This window comes from Oncorhynchus nerka, linkage group LG8 (genome assembly GCF_034236695.1).
Source record: "Oncorhynchus nerka isolate Pitt River linkage group LG8, Oner_Uvic_2.0, whole genome shotgun sequence".
Lineage (NCBI taxonomy): Eukaryota > Metazoa > Chordata > Actinopteri > Salmoniformes > Salmonidae > Oncorhynchus > Oncorhynchus nerka.
In genome coordinates, this window is record NC_088403.1 from 63,537,594 (window position 1) to 63,551,903 (window position 14,310).

The following is a 14,310-nucleotide window of genomic DNA, read 5'->3' on the forward strand; positions in this document are numbered from 1 at the left end:
GGGTTAAAGATCATACCCTTAAATCAAGGGTGTCAATCATTTCAGACAAGACTGTCTTAGATATTCCTGACTGAATCTGGCTCACAGGAGGGAAAGGTATGAGGGGGGGGGGTCAAAGATCACAGTGCGTATCTTCCCCCGTCTTCTCCTGACATTTCCCACGTGAGACATTCCCATCCAGTGCCACATGAAGCAGACAATCGGGTCATTGTGTTTTCCTCCGGTGTGCATCCCGTCTGTGTGCGAGGGAGTGAGAGCGTGTCTAGTGACTGTGTGTTCTATGTGATGGTGTCTACATGTGACTGTACGATGTACAAACATACCACTCTCGGTGGGTGTGTGTGTGTGTCTTTGTTCCCCCATTGTCCCTCTCCCCCTGAAGCATCTGACTGTGGTCTACTCCGAACACTGTCTGACGAGTTCTTTCTCTCTGTTCTCGTTTTCCCTTATAGGATGTCAGTGGGCGGAGCTACGAGGGTCGTCCGTGAAATGGGACACACCTCTTCCCCCTCCCCCCCCCAATACGTAGAGGAGACTCTCTCCACACAGGCATACTGTTGTTTTTTTGGGGTTGTGGCCTTTTGGGGGCTTCTTTGCATTGTATTTGTTTTGGCACTCACACTACACTGTGACCTGGATATGGTTAACAAATATATTTATTAAATGAAGTTATTTTTCCATCTCCGCGTCGTCTCCTTCTTTGTTACGGGCTACGAACCGGGTCACGGAACCTTAGTGTATCCATCCCAGTTACCTGCCAACAGATCCAATGTTTGGTGGGGGGGTCAAGATATGGATGTGTGTGTCGTACCACATCAGAACCCAAAATATGAGCCTATTTTACTCCAATGTTTTGTTTACAAACACTGTATAGCCTCAACCTAGTTACAACTATAATTTGTTATATCATGGACGGTCAGTCCTTGCATCCATATCTCAGTGTATTCTGTCGTTCTGCTCCTGAACAAGGCAGTTAACCCACTGTTCCTAGGCAGTCATTGAAAATAAGAATTTGTTCTTAACTGACTTGCCTAGTAAAATAAAAAGGTAAAAATAAAAAATTAAATTCATTTGAGAATGGTTACATTTCTCCTGCCTCATCCCTCACTTTACACATAAAACGCCTGTTTGGATTAAACTAGTTTAATATCATAGGCCCTGGTCTCTACATATTCCTTAGCAGTGGCACTATGCCACACACACACACACACACACACACACACACACACACGTCTGAAACTATGTTGTAGGCGAATTCAGCCATTGAGGAAACCAATAGTATCCTCATCCATTTGAACAATACCAGACTATATCAAAAGTCGATTGGTTAATTAAAGAGACGAGGAGACGGGGGAACTCATAATGGCACAGTCATCCCCTTCCTAAAGAAGGTTTATGTCAAAAGGACCACATAATGCCAGTTATTATTGTCCAGTGGTTGACATTCACTGAAGCAGTAACTTCCCAGACGTGTTGTAGGTGTACGGAACTATTTTCATTGGTAGGACCAGAGGTTTATGTCAACACAGGTCTCTGGGTAAGTTTACTGTTCAACGGGACCTAGAAGAAGGCTAAAAAAAGGGGAGCTTCCTGCTACGTGTCAAGTGGAATGGTTCCACTGAGGACAGATGAGAGGATGTGGTTGTCTTTTTTCCCCCATGAGGCTGTCCAACTACTTGTATTACATTTTAGACAAAGATAACGAGTTAAAGAATGTATTAACATGGCTATAAATCACTGAACCGGAATCATACAAATACCATTGGAGCATAATCAGGCTAGTCTGATGTCACAAAAGAACGTAAGAAAAAGTACCTACTTTTAGGTGAAATTTATGCCTAATTGTCCAGAGAATTCCCTGAATTTTATGCATGTCAAAACTCTCTCCCTGTAACAGCCACTGATAAACAAAACGAAGTTAGGAGTGTCCTGCCCATTAGGAACAAGACTCGGCTGCTGTCTCGGATTCCCTCCTTGCTCCGGCCTACGCACCCGGCAGAGGAACGGACAGACCGGGGACACACATCTTACAACCACGTGCAGGTCTACACTCCCGTGCTTAAACCACGTGTTGAACTTTTGTGTTTAATCAAACCCAAGGCTGAGGATTACGTTTTGGGCCTTTTGTGAGCGACAGACAACAGCTGCATGGTCACAAAGCTGTGTTGGTCACGAAGGAGGACGAAGCAGAACCCCCATATCCTCAAAGGTCATATCCTATGTTATTGTACAGGAGGGTCTGAAAGCTTAGAGCCAAAGCAGGAACTTAAAGTCATGTGTGTTTGAGGACTTGTTCTTGGCATGTCAATGGCAATAATAACTCTGGTCTTCCTCCACTCAAATGGAATTAATGCTTGTCGTTTCACATTGTAAATGATGAGAGCGTTTATACCGGTTTGGGCATTAAATTTAAAATTCTTTAACCAGACAGCAGAAGTCATTCTTCCTGTGGATGCCTCATCTTCATACAGGACGCCACATGTTTATACCCACACTACTCTTTACTGCCCATACCGCCTTACAATTAGAACAGTACACATTTACATTAAAAAGAGTGCAATAGGTCAGGATTGGCCTATTATAGCTGCAGTTTTATATTTTGCACAAGGTGACAACAGAAACACAGGACTAGGTTGGACAGCCTATGCAACGTGCCTCACAGGAAATTCAAAAGCATAGCCCTTGGCAAATGTATCCACTTTGGTGATGAAATTTTGTATCACTGTAGGCAGGCTGGTCTCAGACTAGACGTAACATTGTAGACGAAAAACCCAGGGAGATTAAATTAATATGATATGTTACCGTACCAATCGTACCATAAGACTAAAGGTTACTTGGTTGGTCAGGGTATATCTATAACAAACCAAAAGATTCAAACACACATCTCATCATGGACAACTTCACCATTTTAGATCATTAACTGAAATCCTGTGCATTTCCTGGTCGGTCATACATCTTGGTTTTGCCCGAAACATTTGTTCTAAGGGACTCACAGTGAAAATCTTTGCATTTCTGGAAACGTAAGACTGTCTTCTTTCCAAAGCTATCAATTCCAAGCATATTCGAGCATCTTTTCGTGACAAAATATTGCGCTTAAAACGGGCACGTCTTTTTATCCAAAAATGAAATACTGTTAGCTAACCCTTACCCTAACATATTGTACAAACTGCAATTTGTAACATGGACATCCATTAATTAACACAAACGTAAACTAAAACTACATACACACACAAAAGTATGTGGACAGTACACATTTCATGTGTAAAAATCAAGCACACAGCCATGCAATCTCCATAGTCAAACACTGGCAGTAGAATGGCCTTACTGAAGAGCTCAGTGACTTTCAATGTGGCACCGTCATAGGATGCCACCTTTTCCAACAAGTCAGTTTGTCATATTTCTTCCCTGCTAGAGCTGCCTCGGTCAACTGTAAGTGCGGTTATTGAGAAGTGGAAATGTCTAGGAGCAACAACGGCTCAGCCGCTAAGTGGTAGACCACACAAGCTCACAGAACCGGACCAACGAGTGTCCCGAAACGCATAAAAATAGTCTGTCCTCAGTTGCAACACTCAGCACAGAGTTCTAAACTGCCTCTGGAAGCAGCGTCAGCACAATGTTTGTCAGGTGCTGAAGGAAATGGGTTTCTACGGCCCGAGCAGCTGTACACCAGCCTAAGATCACCATGCGCAATGCAAAGAGTCAGCTTGAGTGGTGTAAAGCTCACTGCCATTGGAGCAGTGGAAACGCTTTGTCTGGAGTGATGAATCACACGACACCATCTGGCAGTCTGACGGACAAATCTGGATTTGGCAGATGCCAGGAGAAGGCTATGTGCCCCCAATTCATAGTGCCAACTGTAAAGTTTGGCGGAGGAGGTATAACAGTCTGGGGCTGTTTTTCAGGGTTCGGGCTCAGCCCCTTAGTTTCAGTGAATAGAAATCTTAACACTACAGCATACAATGACATTCTAGATTCTGTGCTTCCAACTTTTGGGCAACAGTTTTGAGGAAGGCCCTTGCCTGTTTCAGCACGACAATGCCCCCATGCACAAAGCGAGGTCCATACAGAAATGGTTTGCTGAGATCGGTGTGGAATAACTTGACTGGCCTGCACAGAGCCCTGACCTCAACCCCACAAGCACCTTTGGGATGAATTGGAATGCCGACTGCGTGCCAGACCTAATCGCCTGACTTCAGTGCTCGACCTCACTAACGCTCGTGGCTGAATGGAAGCAAGTACCCATAGCAATGTTCCAACATCTAGTGGAAAGCCTTCCCAGAAGAGTGGAGGCTGTTATAGCAGCAAAAAGAGGGACCAACTCCATACTAATTCCCATGATTTTGGAATGAGATGTATGTGGACACCTGCTTGCTGAACATTTGATCATGTTAGTGTATATCAGTTATTTGTATGTCCCGGATGTTCCTTTACTATGTTAACCTAAGTCCAAGTTGCTGTTGGCTATTCAATAGCAGGTTATGTAAGGCTACTCTGTTGCAACTAAACCGGGTATACACTACACGATTTTGTGTAGTGTGTACCGACGCTCGTTCAACGTGAGCGGGTAAAAGACGCAATCGGAGGGCTACCGATCTCGTCTTTGAGCAGTCCTAGACGTCCCGACATTTTCAAACAGGTTTGATTTGAATCATCACAAAAACAATATATAATGCTCTTTGTAGCGTAAAATGTGGCACGAAAAGTTTTGAGAACGGTGATCTGCAATAGCCAATAGGAGAAGTCGCCAGTGAGATGACGCTGTTCAGGCAGAATGTGTTGACGCTCCATCCTGGAGCGATGCCTTCCAGTAGAAGTTTTGGACTTGCTTTGAACCAAAGCAACAACAAAAAAGCAAAACAAAAACAGCTCTGAAATTCACAAACAACGTTATTCAATTCAAAATGTTTGCTAGATTTTGAACTGTATGGTATGCGTGAATGTCTGACTTTGTGAGACTTGCTTTGAGCCACAGCTCGTAACTACGTTAAAATCTAATCAAATCATTGTTTTCGTCAGACAACATGGTATCGAGAATCGTCAGTGAAGACTCTTGTAGTGTAACATCGTTTAGTGCGCGCGCCACACAAAACAAATATTACCGGAGAGACGGTCGTTTAATTTGAAAGGCTCAGCGATGTTAGGATTTTGAAAGGTCGTGGTGTCCACCCAGCCGCACCTTACAGAAACCTCGACTATGAATCAATTATAAGTAACCACGGTACATACACATGACATTGATCTGTATCTCATGGTGCAACTTGTAGAGAAATGAAGATGTCAAAATCACAAGTTCAACTGAGTCTGCATTGATTTCATTTAAGGAGGCGGATGAGAGAATTGGTCCAAAACACGAGATAAATAAGTTGATAACTTACGTGGTACAACACTGATCCCAGTTGAATTAGCCATGCTCAAAACTACTACTGCCCGGCTGTGTGGCGATGTTTTCGGCGTGTGGCAGTCTAGTTTGGACGCTGGCACCTACGACCAAGGAGGACTGTCTGTGGAGGGAGGGATATGGTGGTCACTACAGTCACAAACCCCGCCTATTTCTTCAATTCTCTCACAATGTGATTTTAAACATAACCTTCAATTAAGATCAAAAAGCTATTTGTTGTTTTCATTCATTTTTGCGATACTGTAATTTTTTACTTTGGCTGTGGTAATTAGTGGAAACCGAGGGAGGCGCGTTCATTTGGACTTTTTGCCCTGAATCGAGTTTGTATTTCCTCATTCGTATCCGAGTTCGGGAGGAACACCCTTTTCTTAAAGCTGTACCATACTTTCTTTAACGAGCGCTACGTCTGTGCGAAAAAACTGATCTGTAATCAGAAATAAAATGGGTATAAATTCCAGCTTCATTAAAAATATATATATATATTAAAAAAAAGTTTATATTCATTCTTTTGGATAATATAGTGGTAGGCCTACGTCCAAATAGAATTGACCAATGTAATATACTGTGGTATATTAGCTTGTTAGGCTACCATATATTTCCCACAGTGAAAACGTTTAAAAGGTTTTATATTATCTTAATCGTGTGTATTGTTTTTATGCCTCTTAATGTATTCCCCTTCAAGGGAAACCCATCTTTCAGGGCAAGTGCAGAGTCCCACCTGTTTTGAGACCCACCTGTTTTGAGCCCCACCTGTTTTGAGACCCACCTGTTTTGAGTCCCACCTGTTTTGAGTCCCACCTGTTTTGAGCCCCACCTGTTTTGAGACCCACCTGTTTTGAGTCCCACCTGTTTTGAGCCCCACCTGTTTTCAGTCCCACCTGTTTTGAGACCCACCTGTTTTGAGCCCCACCTGTTTTCAGTCCCACCTGTTTTGAGACCCACCTGTTTTGAGCCCCACCTGTTTTGAGACCCACCTGTTTTGAGCCCCACCTGTTTTGAGACCCACCTGTTTTGAGACCCACCTGTTTTGAGCCCCACCTGTTTTCAGTCCCACCTGTTTTGAGCCCCACCTGTTTTCAGTCCCACCTGTTTTGAGACCCACCTGTTTTTGCTGTTGCCTGTTTTGCATGTTATTTTGGCATTAATATGTGTGACATATCAGTTTGCAAATAATGTACAAAAAAATATTGCTTTAATTAAGCTGCATACAAACATGGTCTCTTTTTTGCTATCTTGAGTAAGGCAGCTCCAAAATGCAGGTGTTTCAGCCTAATTTAGTGCTTTCTGTGGTGGTGGTGGTGAGGGGGGTGGTGGTGGTGATGGTGGTGGTGGGGGGGCAGCCAGCGGAGTTTAGGGGTTGGCAATGTTCTCTAGTTGCGTCGTGATTGGCTCAGTTTTCTGTCATTCAGGGGTCACTACTTCACCGCAAAATCTTCAAGGAGAGCTCGAAAATTCAAGCCCATTGGGTGCTGCCATAGAGTTACATTAGACGTGCCCATCCAAGAAGGCTCAAGGTCATTTTGCCACAGATAACATTATGTAATCACGTTATCTATACGGTAGATTTGATTGGACTGATCATGGCAACGTCATACTTTCAAAATCTTAGCTAGCAAGCAGTCACCTTGAATCAAGTTGACAATCTACGGCCAAATGCTTTTAATTTCTTGTCATATGAAGAGAAATGATTACACAACAAGTTTGAGATGGCAAATTCAACAATGAGTGGTTGGGAAGGAAACAGTGGCTAACTGGAACCGTTGCAAAGCAATCACTAGCCTGCTATTCAGTGGAGTGGGTGTGTGGTCCCAAGTCTGGGTTTAAGGGTCTCTTTCCTGTCACGACAGCATGACCTCTGCCACATTCAAAACAACTGGAAACTCGGAAATCTCAGACTTCAGAGAGTTCAAGACAACTGCGAACTCTGGAAAAAAAAATGAGCTCCAACTGGGAAAATATGGTTTTGAATGGTCATCCAACTCAGATTTCCAAGTCGGGAATTCGGGCCTCTTTCTAGAGCTACGACCTGAAGATCACTGCCGTCATGATTCAACCTTGTTTTTTTCAGAGTTCCCAGTTGTCTTGAAAGTACCATAAAGCAAGAGAATGCCAGACTTTGATGACAAAGTTCGATGACAAGATTTACCCACAAGAAGGACCGCCGCGCCACCTTCCTGTTCAGGTGAGCACAACAAGGGGAGTTCAAAAATGTATTGTATGCTGCTGCATAAATGATGTAATATGCCAGAGAGATATGTATACTGTAGCTATGAAAGTAATACTAAGTGTATGTTGTGTAGTAAGCTGTTAGTAGCTCATGTGCCTCACCATAATCATTTGATCCCTTTCCCCCTCCTACTGTTCTGACTTGGTGGTGCACATGTAGCCTATAACCTGTTTTAGAGAAATGCCATCATCGAATATTGTAAGAGCTTTCATCGTCTGCTTATATTACCCCTTTATTTATCCTACAGTTCTGACTTGGTGTACAGGGAGAATACTGTAAGAACAGCCCATGTTCTGAATTCTGTCGCTGTACATTTCAAAAGTTCTGAACAAATAGTTAGACTACGTCGGCCCTAGCTCACTCATTAATGTATTCATCTAAATTACGGACTGCCTCTCTTCTGCTCGTTGTCCCCTTATACCATAGTTTATACATCTCAATTTTCAGTAGAAACCACATTTGTTTAAGCAAGTCAGCCATATCAGCTATGTTTTTTTTAAGGGGAATAAATGAGGCTGAATGAACTGTTTCGATGCCAGACAAGGCCCCGCTGATAGCCAGGTGTAGCAGTGGTTTCACTCCATGGTGAATGAACTGTTTCGATGCCAGACAAGGCCCCGCTGATAGCCAGGTGTAGCAGTGGTTTCACTCCATGGTGAATGAACTGTTTCGATGCCAGACAAGGCCCCGCTGATAGCCAGGTGTAGCAGTGGTTTCACTCCATGGTGAATGAACTGTTTCGATGCCAGACAAGGCCCCGCTGATAGCCAGGTGTAGCAGTGGTTTCACTCCATGGTGAATGAACTGTTTCGATGCCAGACAAGGCCCCGCTGATAGCCAGGTGTAGCAGTGGTTTCACTCCATGGTGAATGAACTGTTTCGCTGCCAGACAAGGCCCCGCTGATAGCCAGGTGTAGCAGTGGTTTCACTCCATGGTGAATGAACTGTTTCGATGCCAGACAAGGCCCCGCTGATAGCCAGGTGTAGCAGTGGTTTCACTCCATGGTGAATGAACTGTTTCGATGCCAGACAAGGCCCCGCTGATAGCCAGGTGTAGCAGTGGTTTCACTCCATGGTGAATGAACTGTTTCGATGCCAGACAAGGCCCCGCTGATAGCCAGGTGTAGCAGTGGTTTCACTCCATGGTGAATGAACTGTTTCGATGCCAGACAAGGCCCCGCTGATAGCCAGGTGTAGCAGTGGTTTCACTCCATGGTGAATGAACTGTTTCGATGCCAGACAAGGCCCCGCTGATAGCCAGGTGTAGCAGTGGTTTCACTCCATGGTGCAGGAGCTTTGACAATGTGAAAAATTAATGGCTGAAAAACCATTGGAACCATTTCCGTGTTTTTATGGGCATTTATGGGGTGGCACAGTGGTCTAAGGCACTGCATCTTAGTGCTTGAGGTGTCACTACAGACACCCTGGTTCAAATCCAGGCTGTATCACAACTGGCTGTGATTGGGAGTCACATAGGTTGGTGCACAATTGTCCCAGTGTCATCCGGTGTATGCATCATTGTAAATAATAATTTGTTCTTAACTCACTTGCCTAGTTAAATATTTGTATTTATTTAAAAAAGGACACATCCACTGTGGTGGACTTGAAAAACAATAAAAATGGCGACAATAGTACTGTTTGCCCCTTTTGAGACGACATGACCAGGATATGCTTCCTTAAAGTAGATCAATTCTGACTAAGATAACTAAAAAAAGATGTCATTAATAAAAAAGATGTCATTAATTTCTACGTTTGTGCCGAAGAGATCTTACTCGCATAATTGTACATCTAATTAAAACGTTTGGTGCTGTATTTTTCAATGGGGGAAAAAAGTGCATGAAAACGAATCGCCTCTCATTGAATGACAACAAAACTTAATGAAATAATCCCTACCAATCACCGACGAAGGGGCGTAGACTTCAGCTCCGAACTTCCGCCTTCCTCCATAAAATCCCTCGCTGAAGTCCAAAACTTTCGTCATGAAATAAATTCATATATTTTACCCAACTGTTTCGACTTCCAAGCATGCTGCCGCCTTAAAACACCTTAACTTGAAAGGAAAAAAAGCTTATTGTTTCAGGTTTTTTTAGGGACAATAAATGTATCGTACTTAGGCAAACAACAACACAATGTAATGAAGCATGTTCTTGTTTTCAAGTCAAACTGCAGTGAATAGCCTATGTCGTTTGAAAAACGACTCAAAGGCGTGGTTCACTTCGTAATAACTGCTCCGTCGCCTGTCTGATTGGGTAACCATTTGGATGAGTAATGGGGTTTTTCCTCTGCAGTTTAGCGTACAAGGTCCAGGCACATTAGCAGGCCAGTAATATGGTGTAATTTGTCAGGATGTATCGAACTAACAGAAACATGCAAATGGATGGATTTTTAGTGGCGTGTATATGAACTATGATAATTATATGTGCGCAGAGAAAGTTGTATCCGTAATTTCAGCGTTTGGCTATGGAGCCAGATACCTGCCAAAAGGTCGAATGTCGGGACCGTAAGAAAATCCATACGTAAATTGTTAGGATCTTAATTAAGAAAATCCATAAAATCGTAAGAAAAGCCATGCGTGAACCATGAACGTAAACGTGGCATTTAATCTGTGAACATACCAACGCCTTGTTACTGATTACAGACTAACATTTTATGCTTCAACTAATCTTGTTTTACAATAATACCTTTCAGAGTTTTGGCAGTTTCATCTCACCAACAAAAAAAACACAACGTCTGTGAGGGGTGCTACTCGAACAAGCGTAACTCTGTATAAAACGGAAAGGGGTATCCTGCATGTTTTCAATTTAAAATTCTCTATTACTCCTGATGAGTTTATTTAATATTTAGGTAGCTAATGTAATCAAATGTATTTCTAAAGTCCTTCTCAAAGTGCTGTACAGAAACCCAGCCTAAAACCCCAAACAGCAAGCAACGCAGGTGTAGAAGCACCGTGGCTAGGAAAAACTCCCTAGAAACCTAGAGAGGAACCAGGCTATGAGGGGTGGCCAGTCCTCTTCTGGCTGTGCTGGGTGGAGATTATAAAAGAACATGGCCACGATGTTCATAGATGACCAGCAGGGTCAAATACTTTGAAATAACTGCTGGTAATGAATTTGTTTGCCATTTTAATTAAGACTAGATAGCAGTGACGTTTCAGTCCGCTAGGTGTATCTACAGCATGGTCATATCTCTGGGTGAAGTGGACATCCCCATGCGTGCGCCTTATTAAAAAAGAAATACAAAAATAAAGATCAATACATCAAACTACCCCTAGGTGGAGCCATATCCTTTTCTAACAAGCAGACAGGCGTTGTCGATCAGTCTGCACATGCACAGACTGCTGTAAGTTATGGTGCTGTATACTGAACAAAAATAGAAATGCGACAATATATGATTGATTTTACTAAGTTACAGTTCATATGAGTGAATCAGTCAATTGAAATAAATTCATGTAGGCCCTAATCTATGGATTTCACATGACTGGGAATACAAATAGGCATCTGTTGGTCACAGATACCCTTAAAAAAAATGGACCTCAGCATTCAAATTGCCATGGATTAAAATGCAATTGTGTTGTGCGTAGTTTATGCCTGCCCATACCATAACCCCACCGCCACCATGGGGCCCTCTGTTCACAATGTTGACATCAGCAAACCGCTCGCCCACACAACGCCATACACGTGGTCTGCGGTTGTGAGGCCAGTTGGATGTACTGCCAAATTCTCTAAAACCATGTTGGAGGCTGCAAATGGTAGAGAAATGAACATTCAATTCTCTGGCAACAGTTCTGGTGGACTTTCCTGCAGTCAGCATGGCAATTGAACACTCCCTCAAAACTTGACACATCTGTGGCATTGTGTTGTGTGATAAAACTGCACAATTTAGAGTGGCCTTTTATTGTCCCCAGCACAAGGTGCACCTGTGTAATGATCATGCTGTTTAATCAGATTCTTTATATACCACACCTATCAGGTGGATGGATTATCTTGGCAGAGGATAAATGCTCACTAACAGGGATGGAAACAAATCTGTGCACAACATTTGAGAGAAATACAGTTTTGTGCGTATGGAACATTTCTGGGATCTTTTATTTCAGCTAGTGAAACATGGGACCAACACTTTACATGTTGCATTTATATTTTTGTTCAGTTTACGTATGTGACAATTCTGATGGGTTTCTGCCCTCTTGTGGCTAGATTGACGCCAAGTCCTTACTATCCTCCTTTCCTTGTTTCCTTTCTTTACATAATTTCCTTCATGGTCACTGATCTGAGAGGGGTTGATAGGTTTAGACAATATACAGCAGAAAGCTTTCCAACCATTTCACCTTTTTATGTGGGTATTAAAAGAAATGAGGCAAGGGGAATTGGGTCACCTGGGGTTGTTGGGGCACAGCATCTCAATTAGGGCACAATGTTGCAGAACATTCAGATATAAATATATTTAGTAGAACAAACATGCACCCGTGACATGCAGAATGAGGTCAGTTTTATTCTTAATAGTTCTATCTACAAAGTTCCACAATGTTTGCCTGCGTTGAACCCTGACCTTATTGTCTCTCATTGTGTTCAATAAGAGGTACAGGAGCTGAATACCGGTACAGACATTTTTTTGTATTTATTTGACCTTTTATTTAACTAGGCAGTTTAACTAAGTCAGTTAAGAACAAATTCTTATTTTCAATGACGGCCTATGCATGTACTCGGTTCCGGTGAGCTCCTTCCCAAGTCAAGCACGGCTTAGAGTTCAATTATCAGAATGAAAAGTGACCTAATCAAGTTGTATACATTTTTAAAAAGGTAGACTCCGCGACATGACTTTGACACGAGCAGCACCGGAGATATTGGAATGTGTGAGATGCAAACACTTTGCTTTCACACAGTGTCTGTACATGTGCACGGGTTAGCTTCACTCTGTTCACAGCCTGGTAGCCAGGGCACTACAAAAAAAGAGGAGAAGTTGAGCGTCACACGTCAACGCTCTTAGTTGTTTGCGGAAATTGACCCACTATGCTGTTTGCTTTCTTCGTCTACGTCATATCTCTGAGTCCACCTTTTAAAATGACCGTGTAGGGAAGACACCCTGAGACACTGTTGTGGGCTTTGGCATAGGGGTCTAACTGTTGTCACACCTGTTGTCATGGAGACTTGATAGTGAGGAAATGAACATTAATTTAATTTTGTCATGAATAATTACTAAACAATTTTGATAACACTTTTTTACCATACTGTCCATGTGAAGTAACATTATATTTACATACAGTTGAAGTTGGAAGTTTACATACACCTTAGCCAAATACATTTAAACTCATTTTTTCACAATTCCTGACATTGTTGGAAAAATTACTTGTGTCATGCACAAAGTAGATGTCCTAACCAACTTGCCAAAACTATAGTTTGTTTAACAATACATTTGTGGAGTGGTTGAAAAACAAGTTTTAATGACTCCAACCTAAGTGCAGCTCACAGAGCAGCTCACAGATTACTGCACCTGTACATAGCCCACCTATAATTTAGCCCAAACAACTACCTCTTTCCCTACTGTATTTATTTTATTTATTTATTTATTTTGCTCCTTTGCACCCCATTATTTTTATTTCTACTTTGCACATTCTTCCACTGCAAATCTACCATTCCAGTGTTTTACTTGCTATATTGTATTTACTTTGCCACCATGGCCTTTTTTTGCCTTTACCTCCCTTATCTCACCTCATTTGCTCACATTGTATATAGACTTATTTTTCTACTGTATTATTGACTGTATGTTTGTTTTATTCCATGTGTAACTCTGTGTCGTTGTATGTGTCGAACTGCTTTGCTTTATCTTGGCCAGGTCGCAATTGTAAATGAGAGCTTGTTCTCAACTTACCTACCTGGTTAATTAAATAAAGGTGAAATAAATAAAAAATAAATAAGTGGATGTAAACTTCTGACCACAACTGTATGTTGATCCGGCCTATGTGCTCATAGCCAGTGCTTGGCTTGGGCCAGAACACGCTGGTACTGAGTAGTAACTACGAGCACCTGAAATAAAACATTCTACGTCTTGAATACTGGTAATGTACCTCTTCTAGAATAATGGCTTAATTACGGCGTTTCCCACCACCTGTTTTCCCATCCACTTCAAGCACTGATCATAGCCTCATAGTCCCGCGCTCTTTTGGATCATGTTGTCAGTGAAGTGAAGAATACACAAGTTGCTGTTACCATCCATTTTCTATTAATGATAAAAAGGTACGATAACTCCCCCCCACACACGCAGTTACCTCATCACGTTGTTTGTTGGCAGTATGATAGTATACAAACTGGCATGAATGTATACCAGGATTACCTGTGTGTGACTTGGTCAAGTATGTGTCAACCTGGGTGGCTTGCACTTCTTGGTCCAAAGTCAACAGACGACACTTAACCAGAAGATCTTGCTTTAGGTTAGGGGGCCACAGTTGACTTTCTAGGTCAAAGGCCACTCATCATCATCACGAGGCTACGGCTCTGTTATACATGAATACATGTGTATTCACACAGGAAAACTACCTCTGTACATGTACCAATTGCCACTTTAATTAATATTCTAGGAACACATTTGACCTAAAAACCCACAAATATAATGCATTATGATGCTGTTATAATGCGTTGCGGAGCCCTTTACACCTAAACCTCTACAGTTAATTATATTGAATTGATTAATA

The 14,310-nt window shown here is 42.3% G+C and overlaps 1 protein-coding gene across 4 annotated transcripts in view; it reads right to left on the minus strand.

The window, feature by feature from the left end:
* rell1 (RELT like 1) overlaps positions 1–9,792 on the minus strand; it is a 57,824-nt gene extending 48,032 nt beyond the window's left edge. The window contains exons 1-2 of one of the 4 annotated variants that reach the window (XM_065021972.1): positions 9,519–9,607; positions 5,376–5,501 (exon numbers count right to left, since the gene is read on the minus strand). In XM_065021972.1, coding sequence (XP_064878044.1) covers positions 5,376–5,409 — 34 coding nt within the window. In that variant the 5' untranslated portion in view covers positions 5,410–5,501; positions 9,519–9,607. Of the gene's footprint in view, positions 1–5,375; positions 5,723–9,518 lie in introns of those variants that run through there. The other 3 variants (XM_065021973.1, XM_065021970.1, XM_065021971.1) reach the window with 3 other exon arrangements.
* Between the last annotated feature and the right edge of the window lie 4,518 nt (positions 9,793–14,310).